This window comes from Scyliorhinus canicula, chromosome 17 (assembly GCF_902713615.1).
Source record: "Scyliorhinus canicula chromosome 17, sScyCan1.1, whole genome shotgun sequence".
Taxonomy (NCBI): domain Eukaryota; kingdom Metazoa; phylum Chordata; class Chondrichthyes; order Carcharhiniformes; family Scyliorhinidae; genus Scyliorhinus; species Scyliorhinus canicula.
This window is the reverse complement of record NC_052162.1, coordinates 49,962,651-49,987,983: the sequence shown is the minus strand read 5'-3', so window position 1 is coordinate 49,987,983 and position 25,333 is coordinate 49,962,651. Positions and strand designations below refer to the sequence as shown.

The following is a 25,333-nucleotide window of genomic DNA, read 5'->3' as shown; positions in this document are numbered from 1 at the left end:
GACAGTGACCGAGCTGGGAATAGAACGTGGGACCCTGGAGCTGTGACGCAATTGTGCTAACCACTGTGCTAACGTGATGGCCAGAACGGGGAAAAAGAAAGGCATGGCTAAGAAACTGGGAGCATTTATGGAGCAGATTGGGGTGGTGGATCCGTGGAGCTTCCTGCACCCGGGAGAAAAAGAAGTCTCTTTTTTTTCCACAAGTGCACAAGGTATACCCGTATCGACTTCATTGTAGTGGGGAAATCGCCGCTTCCAGGAATGACAGGAGCCGAGTATGCCACGATAGTCATCTCCGCCCACGCTCCGCACTACGTGGATGTGAGGTTGGACACGCGCTGTGCTCAGCGCCCCACATGGAGGCTGGACACAGACCTCTAAGTCAGGACTTCTGCCAAAACACATTTAAGGCCATAGTTCAAAATAGCCCAAAACAGATTCCGATACCTGGGGATCCAAATAGCCACAGACTGGAGGATCGCAAATGTTGTCCCCTTGTTCAAGAAGGGGAGTAGAGACAACCCCGGTAACTATAGACCAGTGAGCCATACTTCTGTTGTGGGCAAAGTCTTGGAAAGGTTTATAAGAGATAGGATGTATAATCATCTGGAAAGGAATAATTTGATTAGAGATAGTCAACATGGTTTTGTGAAGGGTAGGTTGTGCCTCACAAACCTTATTGAGTTCTTTGAGAAGGTGACCAAACAGGTGGATGAGGATAAAGCAGTTGATGTGGTGCATATGGATTTCAGTAAAGCGTTTGATAAGGTTCCCCACGGTAGGCTATTGCAGAAAATACGGAGGCATGGGATTCAGGGTGATTTAGCAGTTTGGATCAGAAATTAGCTAGCTGGAAGAAGACAAAGGGTGGTGGTTGATGGGAAATGTTCAGACTGGAGTCCAGTTACTAGTGGTGTACCACAAGGATCTGTTTTGGGGCCACTGCTGTTTGTCATTTTTATAAATGACCTGGAGGAGGGCGGAGAAGGACGGGTGAGTAAATTTGCAGATGACACTAAAGTCGGTGGAGTTGTGAACAGTGCAGAAGGATGTTACAAGTTACAGAGGGACATAGATAAGCTGCAGAGCTGGGCTGAGAGGTGGCAAATGGAGTTTAATGCAGAAAAGTGTGAGGTGATTCATTTTGGAAGGAATAACAGGAAGACAGAGTACTGGGCTAATGGTAAGATTCTTGATAGTGTGGATGTGCAGAAAGATCTTGGTGTCCATGTACATAGATCCCTGAAAGTTGCCACCCAGGTTGAAAGGGTTGTTAAGAAGGCATACGGTGTGTTAGCTTTTATTGGTAGAGGAATTGAGTTTCGGAGCCATGAGGTCATGTTGCAGTTGTACATAACTCTGGTGCGGCGTGCAGTATTGCGTCGCCGCATTATAGGAAGGATGTGGAAGCATTGGAAAGGGTGCAGAGGAGATTTACCAGGATGTTGCCTGGTATGGAGGGAAGATCTTATGAGGAAACGCTGAGGAACTGAAGGCTGTTTTCGTTAGAGAGAAGAAGGTTAAGAGGTGACTTAATTGAGGCATACAAGATGATCAGAGGATTAGATAGGGTGAACACTGAGAGCCTTTTTCCTCGGATGGTGATGTCTAGCACGAGGGGACATAGCTTTAAATTGAGGGGAGATAGATATAGGACAGATGTCCGAGGTAGGTTCTTTACTCAGAGTAGTAAGGGCGTGGAATGCCCTGCCTGCAACAATAGTGGACTCGCCAACACTAAACGCATTCAAATGGTCATTGGATAGACATATGGATGATAAGGCAATAGTGTAGATGGACTTTAGATAGGTTTCACGGTCGGCGCAACATCGAGGGTCGAAGGGCCTGTACTGCACTGCTATGTTCTAAGATCCACAAATGGAACCTGACCAGTCTGGTGGGGGAAGTCAAAAATGACCTACAGAGATGGGATGCACTCCCACTCTTCCTGGCGGGGAAGAGTGCAGACGATTAAAATGAACATGGTGCCGAAGTTCCACTTCCTGTTTAGGTCCATACAGATCTTCATCCCCAAGGACTTCTTCCAGAACTTATAGCTTAATTATGGCAATTTTGTGTGTGTGTTGGGGGGGGAGCAAGAACCTAAGAGTCCCCAAATCAACAGTGCAAAGGAGGAAAATTTAGGGAGGCCTGGCACGGCCAAACCTGCAATATTATCACTGGGCAGCAACAGCGGAAAGAGTATGGGGATGGGTGCACAAGCCTAACTCGAGTGGATGCAGATGGAGGAGGCCTCCTGCAAGGGACCGACATTCCGATCTCTGGCCACGGCATCACTCCCATCCCCCTCAGCGAAAGACACATTGAGCCCAGTGGTAACGGCCACACTGAAAACGTGGGGCCAGCTAAGACAACATTTCGAGCTGACCGGATTTCCGCTAGCCATGCTAGATACAACGTTTTTTTTAAAAAATGGAGACAGGACAGGGTAACACTGACAGTTTGGGACTTCTATGTAGGGCACAGACTAGTGATGCTGAGCGAACTGGGAGGAATGGGAATTGCCGACAGGACAGGAAATGTGACACTTAGAAATAAAACATTTGTTCCGCAAAGCGACAGTAGGATACTCTAGGGGCTGGGGTGAGGGAGGGGGGGAGGATACGCCGAACTAGACAGCAGCAATCTGTAAATACAGTCAAGTAAGATAAAAGCCTCTTTGCGTTACACTGTATAATATCTTTTTTTTGGGCATTTTCAACATTCTATAATGTTGAAATTGCCAATAAAATGATTTAAAAAAAAAAAACTAGTGTGTCCCCCATGTAAAAGTCCGTGACCACTAGCATCCGCCCCCGTCCTGTCTCCACTTCTTAAAGGCGTCATCTAGCATGGCCGGTGGGAATTTGTGATTGCCGCAGATGGGGGCCATGGAGGACATATCGGTTAAACTGAAATGTTGTCTTATTTGGTTCTGTATCCTCAATGTGTCTACCACCACTGGGCAGGATGTATATTTTGCCGGGGTGGTGGGAGGTCTGCCGCGGCGATGGCTTGGAGGGTTGTTCCTTTGCAGGAAGCCTCCTCCAGTCTCATCCGTTCCGCATTCGGTTCTCAGATCCATCCCCTCACCCTCTCGGCTGTGGCTGCCCGGTGGTAGTATTTCGGGTTCGGAAGTGCCAGGCCGCCCGCCCATGCTTCTTCTTTGCAGTGTCGTCTTGGGGCAGCACAGAGGGTCATTCACGACACAGGGAATTTTCCTCCAAAAACAACTGATGTGGTCTGTCGTCTTCAACCACCTGTAGTGGATTCTTTGCATGGATGGCCCATGCCCAAGCCAAACTTAATTTACGATTTGGCTTATCTGCCAAAACTTTAGGAAACATTTTGTCTATCACATCATGATTTCTCTTCGACACCATGTTACTAAACGGCTTTCTACAGCTGTATTCATAACAGTTATGTTCATATTCTCACACAAATCCAGAAATTCAATGCTAGCAAATTACCCCATTATCAGTGAGGCACTTTGCTGGTGACCCCTGTCTGGACCCTATCCATTTGTTCCATTATCTGTTCCATCATTATTTTCTTTACTATGTATAATCGCCTTGGTGACTAAGCCTAGTTGCCATGTCTACAAAGTGTAAAATGAAAATGTTCTTTCCTTTATCCCACACCTTCAGATCCTTAGCCGCAACATAATTAAAATCTCTTTCTAAGGGCATACTGACAATGGGTAACTATAGTGTTCTTCTATATTTCTTCCAAATATAACATCTATCATTTATCTGTTCTATAGGTTTGGTATGTTCTTCATTTCTTATAACCATATCCCTGAGCACAATTTTTAATCTTTGGGAAGACGGATGGGCAAATTGCTGATGCAATTTTAACACAACCAGCTTTTTACCTTCTGGACTCCTGTGGTCTGATGCTAACAGGACTTATTTAATTTCTTTATACAAAAAATTAGGATTCAATAACAGAATACAATAGGGTTCAGATTGTGTAAATTGTATGCCCACAGTTTTCCAAATACGATGGTCTTGTCATTTTCCATGTCAAGTTTCATATGTGCGTTTTTCATCAATGGTTGCTTCAGTGGGGAAGGTATATTGCTGGATTTGACATTTGTGCTTATAAAATGATTTCTGTCAGTGATTTTACAAGAACTCATTACTTTTTTCAGAAATTTAAGGGTATTGTGATCCCTAAATCTGAAACACATGGAACTTCAAAATTCCTCAACCGTTGTCACTTAAAGAGTCCAGGTAGCATTTCTGTCCGTCTACTTCACATACTGTAGATTTACTTCTGCTGTCAAATACAGCACAGTTGAAAGACTCTGGGACCAGCACATTATTGATTGGACTGAAATTTCTTGTTACTAAGACAATGCCCTCTGTTTGGTTAAATGGCTCACTCTTCTTCAGAGTCTTCTGTATCATGTTTGGTTTTAAACACCCTCTAATATCCCTTGGATAGTTTATTGCATGATGGAGTTTTGAATCACACATAAAACAGCAACGTCTACACCTCATCATTTTTGGGGTTCAATTTTTGTTGTAATTTCCCAATTTCTTCTTCCTGCCATAATTGTTAAAGGTGTTTTTCTCATTATTTATAGTTATAAATATTATTTTATATTGACGCTTGTGGCCTGTTTCTAGACCACCTTGTCATCCTATTAACATCGTGTCCTCCATAGCCTGTCTGATCACCAATTGGCCTATTTGTGTAATGAATGCTGCCCGGAAGGAATCTTTGCCTAGGAGCTTTTTTTAAGAGCCTCTGACATTTATTTTAGCAGGGTGTGTCTTTCTGTAAATTTAACTATCATCAAAACCGGAAGCCGATCCGTATTTGTAACTTTAACACAGTCCAGTAATTTAAACAGCAGTACTTTTTTTTTTGTTTTTAAAAAATAAATTTAGAGTAGCCAATTATTTATCTTTGTCCAATTAAGGGCAATTTAGCATGGCCAGTCCACCTAAGCAGCACATCTTTGGGCTGTGGGGGTGAAACCCACGCAGACATGTGGAGAATGTGCAAACTCCACACGGACAGTAATCCAGGGATTTGAACCCAGGTCCTCAGCGCCGCAGTTCCAGTGCTAACCACTGTGCCACATATCGCCCTGAACAACAGTACTAATTGAGGGATTTCTAGATGGAATTTTTGCAGCTTAGTATATAGTCTGCTGAATTCCATTTCTAAACTCTTCAATGGCAGTATCCTCTGACTTTTGAAATCTTTCAAAATCTTCAGGCCTCGTAAGCACTGAATAACTCATCCGTTTGGTAAATTTTATCCATGAAAGGTGGTAATGAAAGGTAACTTTCATCTAAGTTCCACTGATCCGAATCTAATTCTGAGAATATCTTGCATCTTATTTTGCTTTTGTGCGTAGCGAAGTCAAGGTCATTCCTTGTTTTTTCTCAGGCAAGGAAGTGTCCACAATGTAACTTCATCCTTCCATTGGTCATAGGGTTGACACTCGTCAGACAATGGTGGGTAGTCATATTCCGACACTCTACACTTGGTTTCATCCATTTATTTTCCAAGCTTATCTAAATCACACTTCTAGGTTAGAATTCAAAATACAGTCCTTCGTGCAAAGTAATCTTAGTTTGCAATCCTTTTTACTTATAAGCAGGAACCATCCTCTGCGACCATTGTTAAGCTCCGATTATATCTCTGTAATAAGAACTAGAAAGCAAGTCATAACTTCTTAAACTCCAATTTTATTGTGTTCTAATATTTATACATGTGTGCAGTCAATAAGTGTGGTCTAATAAACAATTAACTTAAGTACTGGGGAACATTAACTCTTTCCCATCAGGTAGGAGGGGATAGATCCAATTAATTGCAGACATTCTGAATATTGTGATGTTATGTGGCATACAATAGAGTTATTCCATTTATAAAGTAGGAGCACTGAATTATCCATTTCCTGTTTTTGCAGAATTACTTTTGGAGCAAAGTATTAAAATATTGATTGCTTCAGTTGTAGGTGAAGTTACTTTTTCTTGGACCACTAATTGTCAACTAAATTTGGTTAGAATACGAGCAAAATAGATGGGTTGCATGCTTACAGTATTAAGTAACTTAAGTAAGTGAAATATTTTTATCTTTGTAATATAGGTTGAAGAGTATGCCATTAATTTGTGGAACTGGGCGGTATCCAAAAGGTTAGAATCCTCGATTACTGATGAACAAAGGACAAAATGTAAGTAATTAGTTGAATTGGTAAACATTTATTTTTCCATTTCCTTTTTAATATTTTTGGTGTGTCCCATCCTGTTCAAACTGGCCAGTTGGTCAGGCCCTTATTGTATGCTAATTGCTTTGTTTTCAAGAGCTTTGCAAAAATTGGTTCATATTCAAATTTTCTGGGATTTCCGAAAGAAGCATTTTGATTACTTTAACACAAAGTTTAACACAAATGCTGGTGGAAATCAAAATCTATGTGAGATATAGGGCGAACTTCTACCTGTGTCCCACATGTTCATTGTACAATGTGATACACTGCACTTGCACAACACTTCAAATTTTCAAACTCGTAATTCTTAATACCAATTTGCGGACATGGAAATTGAAAATCAGCTATTCAGCCATGCTTCGGCAGCATTTGTGTTTGTTTTTCAAATTCGAATTTGGCTTTGACATAAAAATAAATCTTTAATGTAATGGGTTTGAAACCGCCGTTGAATCAGTTACGGCAAAGGGTACAGGCCCAACTAACTATAAATTTTTAAGGATGGACATGTGGAATAAGCTCGGTCTCAGCTCAGACCTAGCCTTCACGGTGTAGTAAAGTAAAAATTATAGAAGCCTTGTTGAGCCATGCTTAAATTAATTGAGAATGTGTTGAATGAAAGAAATGCAGAAACCAGTCTTGCGGTGGTAATAGATCTAGCTCCGGATTTGTGCAATAATGAAAAATAACCTTGATATGTTCACATTATCAGTTAGTGCCATTAATCTCACCAAACTGTTTTCTAGATCTACCAACATGGCGATCAAATCTATTTATAATAATAATCGCTTATTGTCACAAGTAGGCTTCAATGAAGTTACTGTGAAAAGCCCCAGTAGCTTGTTAGTTTGTAAAAAGTATATTAACACGGCCACTGAAAATCTGAAATGAAAGCAAGCTGGAAATACTCAGAAAATCAGGCTCTCTGTAAAGAAAGGAAGAATGCTGATAGTTTGGGGTGTAGAACCTTATCAATGCTGGAAGCTATTGGAAGGTATAGCTATAAGAAAGATCAGGAAAAGGAATACGTAGAGGAGAAAGTCCACATTCAGATAAAAAGAATAACCTGTGAAACTGAACCTCTTTTAGCCACAAAGAGTCATCGCACTCGAAATGTTAGCTCTTTTCTCTCCCTACAGATGGTGCCAGACCTGCTGGGATTTTCCAGCATTTTCTCGTTTTTTTTTTTTAGCCCTTGTTGTTTATGGCATGTTTTGCCTTGAGGGGCAGACATCACAACGCTCTCTTTCAGTCCCAGCTTAAACAATTTCATTGGCATCCAAATGTTACTTTGAGTCCATTTTGAATCTGCGTGTTCAAAGAAGTCCCTGTGAGTTATGAAAGCCCTTCCTAACTGCAATTTAAAGTTGTTGTCTGCCAGGTGGGAAGGAAGTGGATGTTCTTCTTTCGAAGTGGTAAAAAAGTGGGACTGGATTGGCAATCCAATTTGGCACACTTTGATTGGAATTTCAGTTCTATTGAATCTGACCGATTAAGTGTCTTGCTCAGATCAGGCGAACTAAGCATAGAACTAAGCAATGACATGCAATTCATCTAGTGCTGCAGGAGCTCGGGATGACAGATGGCCTGAAAACATCAATATTACACTTATTAGTACAATAAAGTACTAGGCATACCCAAAATGGCATCTTGTACAAAATAACCAGGTTAATTATCCCTAAGGACATGAGAAAAGATGTTGAAGCGCACCCATTAAAACCAAATGGTGAATCTCGCCTGAGGTAGGAAAGGGAAGTGCTCTACTCGGCAAACATAAGCAAGGACCCTGTCAGCCGCGCCCAACTTGTAATGCACATCATGTTAAGCAACCCAGACAGGCCATGGATTAAGCTTGAAGAACTGTTAATTCTCTATGAAACTCATCATAGTTGGCAACCACTCAGACAAGCTGACATCAACAACCACCAATTGAGTGTAAAATGCCTGAAAGCAAACTTCAGTCGTTATGGTGTCCTTGATAATGTGATGAATGATGATGAGTCTCAGTTCATGAGCGAAGAATGCAGGTACTTCATAAATGATTAGGGAATTCAATACTACACATCCTCTGCATCTATTCCCAATCAAATGGAAAGGCTGAGGCAGCAGTGGAAATTGCCATGGAATCATCAAACAATCATGTAACTTTAGCAAAGTAATACTGGAGTGGCAATACTGCCGAGCCATGGAAAAGTAGTCCAGTTCAGCGACTAATATCACATTGCTTCCAAACTACTCTTCCGTTAACTAAAATAACCATTGAAGCCAGAATTAGTAACAAAATTGAGTGACAAAATGCCTGAGAGTTGAAGAACCAGTCAGCCCAAACATTCAATGTGCTTAACAAAAGTCAACCTACTTGGAACCTTAATCGACATGGTCAAAATAAGCATCCAAATATATCATCGTAACCACAGACATACAGGTTAACCTGGAGAAGCTATCCCTTCCCAGCAGACAGCTGATAAGGATTATGTGATTTCACCAACTGCACAAGGAAGCAGTCCCAGTCTTCAGCTGATCCCCAGCAAAGGCCACTGATTGGCACCAACAATTACACGAGCAGCAATATTTGCCATGGCATTCCCCGTCGAGGCTACCTTACCCCAGGAAGGAGTGACACTAATGGCCATCCAATAACCACTTGCACAGGGGAATAGCTGAACACGTTAAATATTATCGGCTGGATTCCCCGGTTCCCCCAGCCACATGTTTCTCAATAGTACGACGTGGTGCATAGTTTTCTGGTGGCAGGATTCTCTGTTCCCGCTGATGGCAATGGAATTCCCCATTAAAATCATCCTACGCCGCCGGGATACCTGTAAGCAGGGTTGTGCTGCTGGTGGGACCCGAGAATCCCGCTGTTCGTGAACGGCCTGAGAATTCCGGCCTATATGTGCAACGTGTGTGTTAGGACAGAATACATAAACAGTTTTATGTAGGAGTGATGATTGTAGACTAGTAAATGGTTGTATATGCAGGTTGCTTTTATTTTTGGGGAAGGGGGCTATTTGGAGAAAAACCTTTGTGTACTTGCGTTTGCTATAGACATGTGACCTCTGATGTCAACCTTTGTGTATAAAGGCTTGAGAGCAGAAGCCATTTCATTTGTGGAATGCCTACAATCCCGGACAACCATATCTGCAACTTGGGCAACTTGAGCTCCAAGTCACTGAGCTGAGGGTCTGTATTTTAGACATTGCATGAGGCATCACGGAGGGGAAGATTTACTTGGTCACTTTGTTCCAGGAGTTGGTCACTTCTGTTGGGTTAGACAGAACTTTAGAACTGAAGAATGGTTAGGGACAGGAGGATGTGACTTGAGAGTCAGTCAGGTAAGGGGGACCAGCATGTAGTGATGGAGGAACTTCAGCCCCTGACTTTGTGCAGGAGATGTGGATGAGAAGAAGAACTGCAAGTTGGATGAACAGACGGACCATGCCACAATGCTGAAGCATGCCATTCGAGTGAGGGAGTGAAAAGGAATGTGGTAGCAATACAGGAGATGGCATTGTCAAGGGGATAACACTCTGCAGTTGAGAGTGAGAATTCTGATGGCTGTGATACCCAACTGGTGCTGTGCTTTGTGATACCATTTGAAGATGCTGCTGTTTGGAAAATTGGAAGCCTTTGACGCAGGCCTTGAGGATTGGAACAAGTACGCAGCGTGCATGAAGTATTTTTTTTCAGGCAAATGCAACTTTGGGAGAAGACCGTCAGCAGGTCCTCCTGACTATTTGCAGCGCCCGGACGTTTGGAATCACTAAGGTGCTAACTTATCCGGCAGCGGCAGACTCAAAATCTTTTGCCACGTTGGTTTTGGAGCACTATGACCCCAAGCCTTGCGTAATTATGCAGCGGTTTCATTTTAACACAGCAGCACAGCCTCCAGGCGAATCATTTACAGACTTCTCGTCCCGGTTAAGATGTCTGGATAAACGTTGAGAGTTTGGGCCGTTCCTCTCTGAGGGAACAACTTCTGTGCGGCATCAATAACATGGCCACACAGAGGAAACTATTAGCAGAACCCACCCTTGATCTGAAACAGGCCATTGAACTTTCCCTATTTGCGAAGAAAGGAGCTGCAGGGGTGCAGGGACTCTGGTGACCATCGTTTTACTCACCCTTCCTTCTGAACCCCCTTGGCATTCCCGTGATGATGCTGGTCTTGTCCGAGTTCCTCAAATGGGAAACCTCAAAAGCCTTTCCGCAGCAGGATTAGAATCTTGGGTGCTATTGCTGACCGGTGGGAAATTCCTCCGGGGATGACGGGCACCATTGGCCATATTGCTAAATGCTGACAGTCTGAGCCGCCAGGGTCGACGCAGAGGACGACGCCCACAACAACTACCTAGATCGTGCCAGACGTGGAAACGCCTGATGAGGACTATTTTGTGCAATTGAAATGTGTCGCTGCTCCAAAAGTAGCACCGACCCCGGTTACGCTACAGGTTAATGGTGATCTTGTGACTATGGAAATGGACACTGGCGCAGTAGTCTCATTTGTGGATCTTTGCATATTTCAGCGGCTTTGTGCAAGGATCATGCCACTGACACTTGCGATACCAAGGCGCGATTGGCAATCTATGCCATGGAGCCTTTAAAGATTGTGGGGACCACTGTGGCTCCAGTGACGCAAGTACATCAGTCAGTTCGTCTTCCATTGGTTGTGGTGCAGGGATCTGGACCAAAACTGTTCGTGACACTGGTTAGTGGATAGTGGCAGACATTTAAGGGAATATTTCAAATGACCCCAAATATGTTCAGAGAGAAAAATACCAAGGATCTACCATCTATGTTAAACAGTATGAAACTTAAAGGAAAAGCACATAATTGTACAAAGATGGGTGACACCCTTGGAATATAGAAATCTATCTATTTCCTTCTTAAATATATTTAGTGAATTGACCTCTACAACCTTGTGGTGGCGAATTTCATAGGTTCACCACAGTCCAGAAATATTTCCTCATCTCGGTGCTTAATAGCCAGCTTGCTACCATGAAGCTGTGACCCCTTGTTTTAGACCCTCCAGCTGAAGGAAACAAAATCCCTACATCCCCTTTGTCTCGCCCTGTCAGAATCTCTCACTTTTCAATTTTATGCATTTCTCATTATTCTAAATTTCAGTGAATACATGCCTGGTTGACCTAACCTCTCCTCGTATGACAATCCTCTCTCCCTGGAATAAGTCTGGTGAACATTTGTTGCACTCACTCTATGGCAAATATTTATTTCTTGGATAAGGAGACCAAAACTGGATGCAACACTCCAGATGTGGTCTCACCAAGGCTCTGTAGATCTGCAGTAAGACATCCTTGCTCCTGTACTCAAGTCCTCTTGCAATGAAGACCAACATACCATTTGCCATCCTAGCTGCTTGCTGTACCTGTATACTTGCTATCAGTTACTCGTGCAGTAGGATACCCAAGTTCCTTTGTACATTAACATTTCCCCATCTAGCACCGTTGTAAAAAGACCATTCTGTTTCTCTGACAAGTGGATAACCACAAACATCCACATTATATATGAATCTGCCACGTAAGAATTTCTATTGACATTTTTAAAAAGACCAAACCAGAAAAACTTAAAAAATAACATTTTGCTAAAGGCAAAGTGCGTAACGTCTTTCAGACAGCTCATGGTTAGGACCTGGAATGCAGTGCCTGAGAGTATGGTGGAGGTAGATTGAGCCTTGACTATCAAAAGAGAATTGGATAATTAGCCAAAATGAAAAAGCATTGCACGGGTCTGGGGAAAATGAGGTATCTAGTTGAAATGTTCTTTCTGTTGGGCAAGTGCGCGATCAATTCCAGTCCCATGTGCCCCAGAGTCACAACACAAGTGAATTAACCAATAAGTTGTGTAAAAACACCCAAAATAGTAACCAGGTTTTTTAAGTTTAAACACAACTACTGTTTATTTATAACTAGAAGAAATATGAAATGTGCAGTGAATACAGTTGGTTAAATGTCGTTTAACACTTGACATCCCAGCCCTCCAAATTGCCCCACTCTCTACCCAAGGATACAAGACGGACAACACAAGGGGAAGGAAAAGGGAGAAAACAGTAAGGATTCAGATCAAGAGTTGAGTCCTTGCTTCAGATGACGAGTTCTTCTGTTCAATCTCTTCACAGTATGAGTGTGATTTAAAGTCTGTGGTGTACAGCAAGGAGTTTAGTTTAGTCAGACAACTTAATTACAGCTTTTCCAGGAGAGGAAAAAGCTTCACATCAGCCTGTTCTTAGCGAGAGTTATCAGATTCTGGTTTCTGCTTACACAATCTTTTCTGGAGAGAGTAGCCTTTTGGTGATAAATAACTGGATATTCCTGGAGTAAGTTGGTCATATTCCTCCATTTTAGCCTGCAGAATCGAAAGTGAAACAAAAACACAAGCCTTGCGACACCAAAAATCAAACTTGTGTGACCAGATCCAATCACCACCTGCCACCGGGCAGAGCACTGTGGCCGATTCATTGGCCATCAGCCAAATCAATCAAATCGCATCATTGCTGATCTCTCCTGGTGCTGCAATTCTCTGCTTGAATTTAAAGGCACATGCCATTTAGAAGCTGCTTTGCCTTAAGGATACAGGCTGCATTAAAGTCACAGGTCCATTACTCATCCATGGGCCAAAATGGTAATAGCACAATAAAAGAAAGGGGAAATCGAGGAATAAATAGGAAACAAGCAGGCAAGATCCTAACGTTGCAGAGTCAGCAAGTGAAGCCTGAATTGAAAAGCTGAGTAATCAAAGCAATTCAAATAGCTCAAGTGACAGGGTGGTTTTGGCCGACGATGGAAATAAAAGAATTTAAACAAGTGAATATGGAAAAGGAACACATTTTTAAGATGAATTTTTACTACATGCCTTATTTCATGACGGTTCAGTGGAACAAGGTAGTTTACTCTCAGTGTCATAGATGTTTACAGCATGGAAACAGGCCCTTTGGCCCAGCTTGTTCATGCTGCCCAGTTTCTATCACTAAGCTAGTTCCACTTGCCCGCATTAGGCCCATATCCCTCTCAACCCACCCTGCCCATGTAACTGTCTTAACTGCTTTTTAAAGGAAATAATTGCACCCGCATCTACCAGTGCCTCTGGCAGCTCGTCCCAGATGCTCATCACCCTCTGTGTGAAGAAATTTCCCCTCTGGTCTCTTTTGTATCTCTCCCCTCTCACCTCAAACTTAAGCCTTCTAGTTCTAGACTCCTCTACCTTTGGGAAAATAATTTCTTTTAAAACAGATTTAGAATAACCAACCATTTTTTCCAATTAAGGGGCAATTTAGCGTGGCTAATTCACCTAGCCTGCACATGTTGTAGGTTGTGCGGGCAAAGCCCACGCAATCACGGGGAGAATGTACAAATTCCACACGGATAGTGACCCAGAGTCGGGATCGAACCTGGGACCTTGGCACTGTGAGGCAGCAGTGCTAACCACTGCACCACTGTGCTGCCCCAAACTTGGGAAAAGATGTTGACTATCTATCTTATCTATGCTCCTCATTATTTTATAGATGTCTAAGATCACCCCTAAGCCTCCTACGCACCAGGGGCAAAGGTCCCAGCATATCCACCTCTCCTCATAACTCAGACCATCATGTCCTGGTAGCATCCTCGTAATTCTCTTCTGCACTCTTTTTCTAATTTAACAATATCCTCCCTATAATAGGGTGCCCAGATCTGAACACTGCATTCCATGTGTGGTCTTACCAATGTCTTGTACAACTTCAACAGGACGTCCCAACTCCTGTATTCAATATTCTGACCAATAAAACCTATCATGATGAATGCCTTCTTCACCACCCTGGTCCATGGAGAGTATGTTGCAACTTGAAGTCCAGACATGAAATTCTGATTCTGGAAAACATCTCAAGCCATGTTTGAACTCTAAGCCAGAGTCAGTTTGGGATTTATTCTCATAATGGGCTGTATGCAAAATGTATTGACATGATGACAAATATGGCAGTCAGTGAGGTTGCCCTCCTTCCTTTGGATGTCAATATTCTATTGCTCAGAGTCGCCAGATATCAAATGATACCACCACAATGTTCAACCGGCTATCGATCAAAGAGCCAAACACCAGTTAGTCAGTTCAAGATCAAGGGTACTTTATTTACACAAACAATTAGTCATGCAACATAAACACTACGAGTTAAACTACGGCAATCGACTATGAAAACCTGTACTTGGAGATGGACATTGTCGGAGCGCCAGGTCCAAAAAAGGCTGAACACATGGTGGACTCTCTTCTAATGCTTGGGGGGGGGGGGGGGGGGGTTGCGCTCTTTTGGGCGGTCCTTCCGTTTGGACCCCACTAATTGGGTAATTCCTGATCATTGCGTTTGATTCGAACCAATAAATGTGCGGATGCCTTGATGGCTGGGCGTGTCGCAAGCGGTCATTGACCCTGTTGTTTATGCTTCCCCAGTACAGGGAGTGGCGCCGAACTGTCTGGGACTGTACTGGTCGCTCAAGTATCAGTCCATTTGTCTGATGGAGATGGGCCATCAAATGCTAATCGGTTGTGGTTTCGATACATCTGGATTCCTCACTCGCAAATATACATTTCAGGCTCTGAGCCTGCCTGAATCTCGCATTGTCCATTTTTCCCGCTATGCTTTGCGACCTTCTCTGTTCCTGGTTGTAAGTGGCCATCCCAGATGGCTACAGTAGACATCAAGAGCAATAACATTTATTTATTTATGCAATACTAGTAGTGTTGACAGAACCTGAAAACGGATGATGGCCTGAAACGACAGGGACATTTGTGTGTAGAATTTTAACAAGTTTGTGAATGCTTCAACTTTCAGTGCGGCATGTGGCATGCAAGCTGATCTGTCTGTGTGAATATGTTGATCCCACTGAAGTGACACTACAAAGACAAATATTGGTGAGTTTTGAAGTGTAGCATTTGTTAGATTAATGATATGGTGCTTTTATACATGGTACAGATGTGTTTGATTATACAGTAATTTTGGCAGTAATCAGTTTTTAAAATTTCTGGTAATAAAATTGGGGATTCACATGGACACTGTGTTCATTGAAAAACAATTAATGTACTTTAAAGGAATTAATTGTGCATGAGATGCTAATTTCTGAGAGACATGAAGGCACAACAAAAGGCAAGTAAGTACTTATTTTTAACTTTCATACCGATAAAATATTTGAATACGAAGTTAGTTGTATTAATATCTAAAATCACTTAAAATTTAGCAATGTTGTTTGGATCAGCATACTTTAGATTTGGTCAAATAAGTTATTTTTCTGTCCTTTAGGTACAATTGTATTTAATTGACAACCATATATTTAATATATACAGTGCACATTAAAATTTCCTCAAGAAGGACTGGCCTGATATTTTGAGTTTGATAATTTGTACACCTAGAACACACACCAGATCAATTTTTAAATTTGATGGAAAGTGGGCAATCAAATGGTGGACTGATTGTTGTTTCTTCTCATTTAAGGAATGTGTGCTTCGCTGGCTTGGCCGCCAGTTTATTTCCCATCCCTAATTGTCCTTGAGAAGTTGGTGGTGAGCTACCTTCTTGAACAGTTGCAGTCCAAATGATGTAGATACATCTTGTATGTGCTGTTAGTGAGAGAATTCAAGGATTTGCAGTGTAGCAACAGCAATAAAGTTCCAAGACAGGATGACGACTGGCTAGGAGGGGAACTTCCAGGTTGTGGTGTTAGCATGTATCTGCCATCCTTGTCCATGGTAATGGTTATGGGTTTGGAAGGCACTATTGAAGGAGCGTCAGTTCCTGCTGTGCACCTTGTAAATGGTATGCATAGCTGTCCCTGTGCATCATGGCGGCAGTGAAGAAACAGCAATAAGGTCCCAAGTGAGGATGGTGACTGGCTTGGAGGGGAACCTCCAGTTTGTGGTGTTCGCATGTACATGTATCTGCTACCCTTGTGCATTGTATTGATTATGGGTTTGGAAGGTACTATTGAAGGAGCCTTGGTCAGTTTCTGCAATGCATCTTGTAAATGGTACACACACTACCAATGTGAATCAATGGTGGGAGAGTAAATGTTTTTGGATTGGGTGCCATTCAAGCGGTGTTTTTTTGCCCTAAATGGTGTCAAGCTTCTTGTTGGAGTTGCATTCACCAAGCGAAGTGAAGAGTATTACATCATGCTGTTGACTTGTATTTGTAGATTTTGGTAAGCTTTGGAGAGCCAGGAGGTGTTTTATCCACTCCAGAATTCCTAGCCTCTGACCTGCTTTTGTAGCCAGTTTATATAGATAGTGCAGTTCAGATTCTGATCAATGGGAAGTCCCAGGATGTTGGTAGTGGGGGATTCAGCGATGGTAATGTCATTAAAATTGGAATTTTTTGAAAAATATATATCAACAAAACAATAATAACAATAACAACAATAGTAATAAACACCCCCTGGCACCCGTAACACCGCATATAACAAACCCCCCCCCCCCCACCCCCAATAAACAACAAAATAAATTAACAATAAGCAAATTAACTTAAACACTATCCCCCTAACCCCCTTCCCCCCCGGGTTGCTGCTGCTGCTGACCTAGTACCTTATCGTCGAGCCAGAAAGTCGAGGAAAGGCTGCCACCTCCTAAAGAACCCTTGTACTGACCCCCTCGGGGCGAATTTGACCCCCTCCAGCTGAATGAATCCCGCCATGTCATTAATCCAGGTCTCCACGCTCGGAGGTCTCGCATCTTTCCACTGCAGCAAGATCCTCCGCCGGGCTACTAGGGACGCAAAGGCCAAGACATCGGCCTCTTTCGCCTCCTGCACTCCCGGCTCCACCCCCAACCCCAAATATCGCGAGACCCCAGCCTGGTTTGACCTGGATCCCACCACCCTCGACACCGTCCTCGCCACCCCCTTCCAGAACTCCTCCAGTGCCGGGCATGCCCAGAACAGGCAGCACGGTAGCATGGTGATTAGCATAAATGCTTCACAGCTCCAGGGTCCCAGGTTCGATTCTCGGCTGGGTCACTGTCTGTGCGGAGTCTGCACGTCCTCCCCGTGTGTGCGTGGGTTTCCTCCGGGTGCTCCGGTTTCCTCCCACAGTCCAAAGATGTGCGGGTTAGGTGGATTGGCCATGCTAAATTGCCCGTAGTGTCCTAAAATGTAAGGTTAAGGGGGGGTTGTTGGGTTACGGGTATAGGGTGGATACGTGGGTTTGAGTAGGGTGATCATTGCTCGGCACAACATTGAGGGCCGAAGGGCCTGTTCTGTACTGTTCTATATTCTATATAACATATGGACATGGTTTGCTAGACTCCCCGAACACCTGACGCACCTGTCTTCGCCCCCAAAGAACCTATTCATCCTAGATCCGGACATGTGGGCTCGGTGCAGCACCTTGAACTGGATGAGACTAAGCCTCGCACATGAAGAGGAGGAGTTCACCCTCTCCAGGGCGTCTGCCCATGTCCCCTCATCAGTCTTATCCCCCAGTTCCACCTCCCACTTAGCCTTCAGCTCCTCTACCGATGCCTCCCCCACCTCCTGCATTACCTGGTAGATGTCAGATATCTTCCTATCCCCGACCCACACCCCCGAAAGCACCCTATCCCTTACCCCCCGCGGGGGCAACAAAGGGAACCCCTCCACCTGTCGCCTAGCAAATGCCTTGACCTGAAGGTACCTGAACATATTCCCCGGGGGGAGCTCAAACGTCTCCTCCAGTTCACCAAGGCTCGCGAACCTCCCGTTGATAAACAGGTCTCCCAACTTCCTAATGCCCGCCCTGTGCCACCCCAGGAACCCGCCATCCATGTTCCCTGGGACAAACCGGTGGTTCCCCCGCAGCGGGGCCTCCACCGAGCCCCCCACTTCCCCCCGTGTTGCCTCCACTGCCCCCAAATTTTGAGGGTAGCCGCCACCACCGGGCTCGTAGTGTACCTCGTTGGAGGGAGCGGCAGCGGTGCCGTTACCAGTGCCTTCAGGCTCGTGCCACCACAGGACGCCATCTCCATCCGTTTCCATGCTGCCCCCTCCCCATCCATTACCCACTTACGTACCATCGAGACGTTAGCCGCCCAATAGTACCCAGAGAGGTTGGGCATCGCCAGCCCCCCTCTATCCCTGGCCTTCTCCAAAAAGACCCTCCTTACCCTCTGAGTCCCGTGCGCCCAAACAAATCCCAGAATGCTGCTGTTCACTCTCCTAAAAAAGGCCCTTGGAGCAAAAATGGGGAGGCACTGAAACAAAAACAAAAACCTCAGGAGCACCGTCATTTTAACGGACTGTACTCTACCCGCCAACGACAACGGCAGCATGCTCCACCTTTTAAATTCCTCCTCCATCTGCTCCACCAACCTAGTAAAATTGAGCTTGTGCAGAGTCCCCCAGCTCCTAGCCACCTGAACCCCCAGGTACCTAAAACTCCTCACTGCCCTCTAGCGGGAGCCTACCAATCCCCTCCTCCTGATCCCCCGGGTGTGCGACAAACAGCTCACTCTTGCACAGGTTCAATTTAGATCCCGAGAAACTCCCGAACTCAGCAAGAATCTCCATCACCTCCGGCATCCCCCCCACCGGGTCTGCTACAAACAACAGCAAGTCGTCCGCATGCAGCGACACTCGGTGCTCCTCCCCACCTCGCACCAAACCCCTCCACCTCCTCGACTCCCTAAGAGCCATGGCAAGAGGCTCAATTGCCAGCGCAAAAAGCAAGGGCGACAGGGGGCACCCCTGCCTCGTCCCAAGGTGGAGCCTGAAGTACTCGGACCTCCTCCCATTTGCCGCAACACTCGCCATTGGGGCCTCGTACAGCAACCTCACCCATTTAATAAACCCTACCCCAAACCCGAACCTCTCCCAACACCTCCCACAAGTACCCCCATTCAACCCTGTCAAAGGCCTTCTCCGCATCCAATGCCACCACAATCTCCGCCTCTCCTTCTGCTGCCAGCATCATTATCACATTTAGCAGCCTTCGCACGTTAGTGTTCAGCTGCCTCCCCTTTACAAAATCTGCCTGATCTTCATGTACCACCCCCGGCACCCAGTCCTCCATTCTAGTGGCCAAGATCTTCGCCAGCAACTTGGCGTCTACATTCAGCAGTGAAAACGGCCTGTATGATCTGCACTGCAAGGGGTCCTTATCACGCTTCAGGATCGGAGATTAGCGCCCGAGACATCGTCGGGGGCAGAACATGCGCACGCACGCACGCACACACACACACACACACACACACACACCCACCCCTCCCCCATCATGCCTCGTTGAAGGTCCTAACCAACAGGGGGCCCAGCAGGTCCGCATATTTCTTATAAAATTCAACCGGGAACCCATCCGGTCCCGGCGCCTTCCCCGACTGCATGTGGCCAATCCCACTGACCAGTTCCTCCAACTCGATCGGCACCCCCAGTCCCTCCACCTGCTCCTCCTGCACCCTTGGAAATCGGAGCCTGTCCAAAAAACTCTCTATTCCCCCTCCCACCGCCGGCGGCTCCGACCGGTACAGTTCCCTATAAAAGACCTAATTGACCTCTGCCCCCTGCCGCACCACCTTCCCATCTCTATCCTTCACTCCACCAATCTCCCTAGCCGCGTCCCGCTTACGAAGCTGGTGCGCCAACATCCTGCTCGCCTTCTCTCCATACTCATAGACCGCTCCCTGCGTCTTCCTCCACTGTGTCTCCGCCTTTCCAGTGGTCAATAAATCAAACTTGGCCTGCAAGCTACGCCGCTCCCCCAGCAATCCCTCCTCCGGGGCCTCCGCGTACCTCCTATCCACACTCAACAGCTCCTCCACCAGTCTCTCCTTCTCCCTCCTCTTCCCCCCCGTCTTCCTATGGGCTCGGATGGAGATCAGCTCCCCCCTAATCACTGCCTTCAGAGCCTCCCACACCATCCCCACCTGGACCTCCCCAGTATCATTGACCTTGAGGTCCGAACCCTCCTACACACCTCATCAGCCAACAACCCCACGTCCAGATGACAAAGCGGGCGCTGGTCCCGCAACTCCCCCATCTCCAGATCCACCCAATGCGGAGCATGGTCCGAAATCGCAATAGCCGAATACTCGGCCTCCTCCACCCTCGGGACCAGTCCCATATGCAAAACAAAGAAATCAATGCGGGAAATCCCTGTGCACATGGGAGAAAAAAGAGTATTCCCGAGCCCTCGTCCTCCCGAACCTCCAGGGATCCACTCCTCCCATCTGGTCCATAAACCCCCTCAACACCTTGGCCGCCGCCGGCCTCCTGCCTGTCCTTGAACTAGAGCGACCCAGTAGGGGATCCAGCAGCGTAATGAAGTCCCCCCCCCATGATCAAGCCCCCCACCTCCAGGCCAGGAATGTGGCCGAATATACGCCTCATGAAACCAGCATCATCCCAATTTGGGGAGTACACATTAACCAACACCACCCTCTCCCCCTGCAGCTTACCGCTCACCATCACATATCTGCCGCCACTATCATCCACAACCTCAGATGCCTCAAACGCCTCTTCCCCACCAGGATCGGCAACCCCCGGTTCTTCGAGTCGAGCCCTGAGTGAAAAACCTGCCCCACCCACCCCTTCCTCAGACGGACCTGGTCCGCAACCTTCAGGTGGGTCTCCTGGTGCATGGCCACGTCCGCCTTCAGCCCCTTCAGATGCGAAAACACCCGGGGATCGCTTAACCAGCCCATTCAACCCCCTCACGTTCCACGTAATCAGCTGGATCGGGGGCACCCCTCCCCCGTCGACTAGCCATAGCCCATCGACTGCTCGCCCCTGGCCAGCACCCATTCGGCCCGTTTCCCACGGTGATAGAACCTCACCCCCGCGACTCTCCCTCCACTGTACTCCCGTGAGCCAGCTGACTTCTGCTGACCCCGGCAGCTCCCGCTCTAACTTCGACCCCTCCCGATATGAGGTCCCCCCATCTCCCTTGCATCAGCTGCTTGGCACCGCTTCAGCGCGGGAAACCTGGTCTAATAACCACGCCACTCGCCACCAGCTCCACCCCTTCGTCCAACCAGAGAAAAGCCCGCGCTTTCACACTGCCCCACCCCACCAACGCAGCTCCCGAACCGCAGTCCCAACCCAACCACCAACTCCGTACAAATAAAGACACAGATCAACCACAAACCCCAGTATCCCCCTTAGAACACAAAACCATAACCCACATCGTCCGACAGCGAGAGAAAAAACAGAAACAAACAGAATAACCAGCTACAGCATAGACAATTATGCAGAAATAGAAAAACTCCCACAGCCCCTAATCTCTAGTTCGAGTCCAGCTTTTCAGCCTGCACAAAGGTCCACGCTTCCTCCGGGGACTCAAAGTAATGATTCCGGTCCTTGTAGGTGACCCACAGGCGCGCAGGCGGTAACATGCCGAACTTCACCTGCTTTTCATGGAGCATCGCCTTCGTCCGGTTAAACCCGTCTTTCCGCTTGGCGACCTCCGCACTCCAGTCCTGGTAGATACGCACTACCGAATTCTCCCACTTACTACTCCTCACCTTCTTGGCCCATCGGAGAACACACTCCCAGTCACTGAACCGATGGAACCGCACCAGCACGGCCCGCGGGGGTTCATTCGCCTTAGGCCGCCTTGGCAGTACTCTGTGGGCCCCCTCCAGCTCCAGGGGCAGATGGAAAGATCCTGCCCCCACCAGCGAATTCAACATCACGGCCACATATGCCGGCAGGTCCGACCCCTCCAGCCCCTCCTCGAGGCCCAGGATCCGCAGGTTCTTCCTCCGTGACCGAAGCTCCATCTCCTCGAACCGATCTTGCCACTTTTTATGAAGTGCCTCGTGTATCTCCACCTTCCCCACGAAGGCCGAAACCTCCTCCTCGCGCTCAGAGGCCTGCTGCTGCAACTCAAGTATCGCACTCTGGGTTGTCTGGGTCTCCAGCAGCTTACTCGTCGTCACCTTCAGGGATTCCAACAACTCCCCTTTCAGCTCCGTGAAATAGCGCAGAAGGGCCGCCTGCTGCTCCTCAGCCCACTGCCTCCACTCCTCAGGGGCTCCACCGGCCGCCATTTTGTCCACCTTCCCCCGCTTTTCCAGGGGAGCTGCTGCCGTTTTTTCTCCTCGCCCCACTTCGAGTCCGCACCATAAATCCCGGGGGGGTTTTGCTCCAGACCCCTTTATCCACCGGGAATCGTCAAATCAGCGCCGTTTGGAGCCCTTAAAAGAGCCCACAAGTCCTCTTAAAGCAGGAGCTGCCGAACTTGCGGCTTAGCTCCGCATAGCCGCAACCGGAAGTAAATGGTATTGTCATGGGGCAATGATGGCCTTTGCTTGGCGCAAATTTTCTTGCCACTGGTGAGCCCAAACCTGGATATTTCAGCATTTGGACATGGACTGCTTTGGTATCTGAAGAGTCGTGAATAATGCTGAACCTGTTCAGTCATTTGCAAGCTCCTCATTTCTGACCTTACGATGAAACAAATGTCATTTATGAAGAAGCTGAAGATGGTTCGAACTAACTACCCCGAGGCACACGTACCATGATGTCCTGGAGTTGAGATGACTGACATCCATCAACCACACCATCTTCCTTTGTGCTAGGTGTGACTCCAACCAGCAGAGAGTGTTCTCTCGACTCCCATTTACTCCAGCTTTGCTAGCACTCCTTGATGCCAGACTCATCAAGTGGCCCTGGCGGATCTCGAACTGGCCATTAGTTAGCAAGTTATTGCTTAGTAAGTGCTGCTTGATAACACTGTTGGTGAACCCTTCCACCACTTTACTGATGATGGAGTAGACTGATGGGCGGTAATTGGCCTGTTTGGATTTGTCCTGCTTTTTGTCTACAGGATATATTTCTCACATTGCTGAGTACATGCGCTTGTTGTAGCTGTACCGGAGCAGCTTAGCCAGGGGAATGACAAATTCTGGAGCACAAGATTTCAGTACTACTGCTGGAATATTGCCAGTGCTGACTCCCACATCCCACAATATTCAGTGCCTTCAGCCATTTCTTGTTTTTTTTATAAATGTTTTTTATTGGGTTTTTGAACTAAGTATATTTACCGTTATGTACACAGGATAAGAGATATATATATATATATATATATATATACACACACACACATATGTAGAAGAGAAGGGCACACCCAAACATACCAAAGAAAAGAAAATAGTAAATAATAAAATAAAATTCAACAAAAAGTAAAATAGAATAACTGGTAGGGTATTGTGCACCAGCTCAACAGCAGCAACGCTGTACATCTGGCAAAATTATTGACACCACATAAGTGGGTGACTGTAGGGGGGTGGGGTGGGGTGGGTGGAGACTGGGGAGGTAAATATACATTTGGTTGCCGGAGAAAAATTACAGTGGGCAATACCCGATTGGGTTTGGTGTTCGTTTTGTCGCTTGCTTCTCCTGGACGGATCTCGCTGCCGTCTCATGCTCAACTCTGCTTCTCCCGTCTTTCGTCTTTATTCTCCTCGTTCCCTGCTCCTAAAGATGCCATGTTCGTTATTGTATCCCGTGCCTTCCTCCGGCTCTCATTTCCCTGCCTCCTTCCCCCCCCCCCCCCCCCCCCCCCCCCCCTTCTCTCTTGTTCCCTCTCTTTGGTTTAGCGGTCTCCCCCTCCCGGTCTATCTCTCCCTCTCAAGCTTTGCCGACTTTCCCCTGATTCTTGGCTGCCTGGCTATTCTTCCGCTTGTTCGTTGGCCACAAACAGGTCCCGGAACAATTGTGTGAATGGCTCCCATGTTCTGTGGAAGCCGTCGTCTGACCCTTGGATGGCGAATTTGATTTTCTCCATTTGGAGAGATTCCGAGAGATCGGACAGCCAGTCTGCAGCTTTGGGTGGTGCTGCTGACCACCAGCCGAACAGGATTCTACTGCGGGCGATCAGGGAGGCAAAGGCAAGTGTGTCCGCCCTCCTCCCCAGGAATAGATCTGGCTGGTCCGAAACCCTGAAGACCGCCACTTTCGGGCAAGGCACCCACCCCTTTGGACATTGGACATTGCTTTGAAGAAGGCTGTCCAGTACCCTGCAAGTCTGGGGCAAGACCAGAATATGTGGGCGTGGTTGGCCGGGCCTCCCTGGCATCGTTCACATCTGTCCTCCACCTCCGGGAAGAACCTACTCATATGGGTTCTTGTTAAGTGGGCTCTGTACCACTTTTAGCTGCGTCAGGCTGAGCCTTGCGCATGTGGAGATGGAGTTGACCCTATGCTATATCACATGGAGGGAGCCAAATTGGCTGACTTCTGTGACTCTGTCTTCAGTGAGTTTAAAAAAAATAAATTTAGAGTACCCAATTCATTTTTTCCAATTGAGGTGTAATTTAGCGTGGCCTATCCACCTACCCTGCACATCATTGTGTTGTGGGGCGAAACCCATGCAAACACGGGGAGAATGTGCAAACTCCACACGGACAGAGCCGGGACCTGGGACCTCGGTGCTGTGAGGCAGCAGTGCTAACCACTGCACCACCGTGCTGCTGGTTGAAATTTTTTTACAAAATATATAACAACAAACTAACAAACAACAATAAAACAACATAATAAGCATAACACCCACAAGAACGTAGCAATGCATAGATTGAGCCCCCCAAACCCGATAAACAACAAAAGAACTTGAAAGTAAATTAAATTAAATAAACATAGTCAACAACCCCCCCCCCCCCCCCGGGTTGCTGCTGCTGCTGACCTAGTTCACTATCGCTGAGCCAGAAAGTGGAGGAAAGGCTGCCACCGCCTAAAAAACCCTTGTACCGATCCTCTCAGGGCGAATTTGACCTTCTCCAGCTTAATAAAACCAGCCATGTCATTGATCCAGGTCTCCACGCTTGGGGGTCTCGCATCCTTCCACTGTAGCAAGATCCTCCGCCGGGCTACTAGGGACGCAAAGCCAAAACACCGGCCTCTCTCGCCACCTGCACTCCCGGCTCCACCGCAACCCCAAAAAGTCCCCAGCTTGGCTTGACCCTGGATCCTACCACCCTCGACACCGTCCTCGTCACCCCCTTCCAGAACTCCTCCAGTGCCGGGCATGCCCAGAACATATGGGCATGGTTCGCTGGACTCCCCAAACACCTGACACACCTGTCTTCGCCCCCAAAGAACCTACTCATCCTAGTCCCGGACATATGGGCCCGGTGCAGCACCTTGAATTGGATGAGGCTAAGCCGCGCACATGA

The 25,333-nt window shown here is 46.7% G+C and overlaps 1 protein-coding gene across 1 annotated transcript in view; it reads left to right on the top strand.

The window, feature by feature from the left end:
* tex11 (testis expressed 11) overlaps positions 1–25,333 on the top strand; it is a 304,551-nt gene that overhangs the window by 26,740 nt on the left and 252,478 nt on the right. The window contains 2 exon segments of the mRNA XM_038775694.1: positions 6,109–6,193; positions 15,039–15,118. Coding sequence (XP_038631622.1) covers positions 6,109–6,193; positions 15,039–15,118 — 165 coding nt within the window.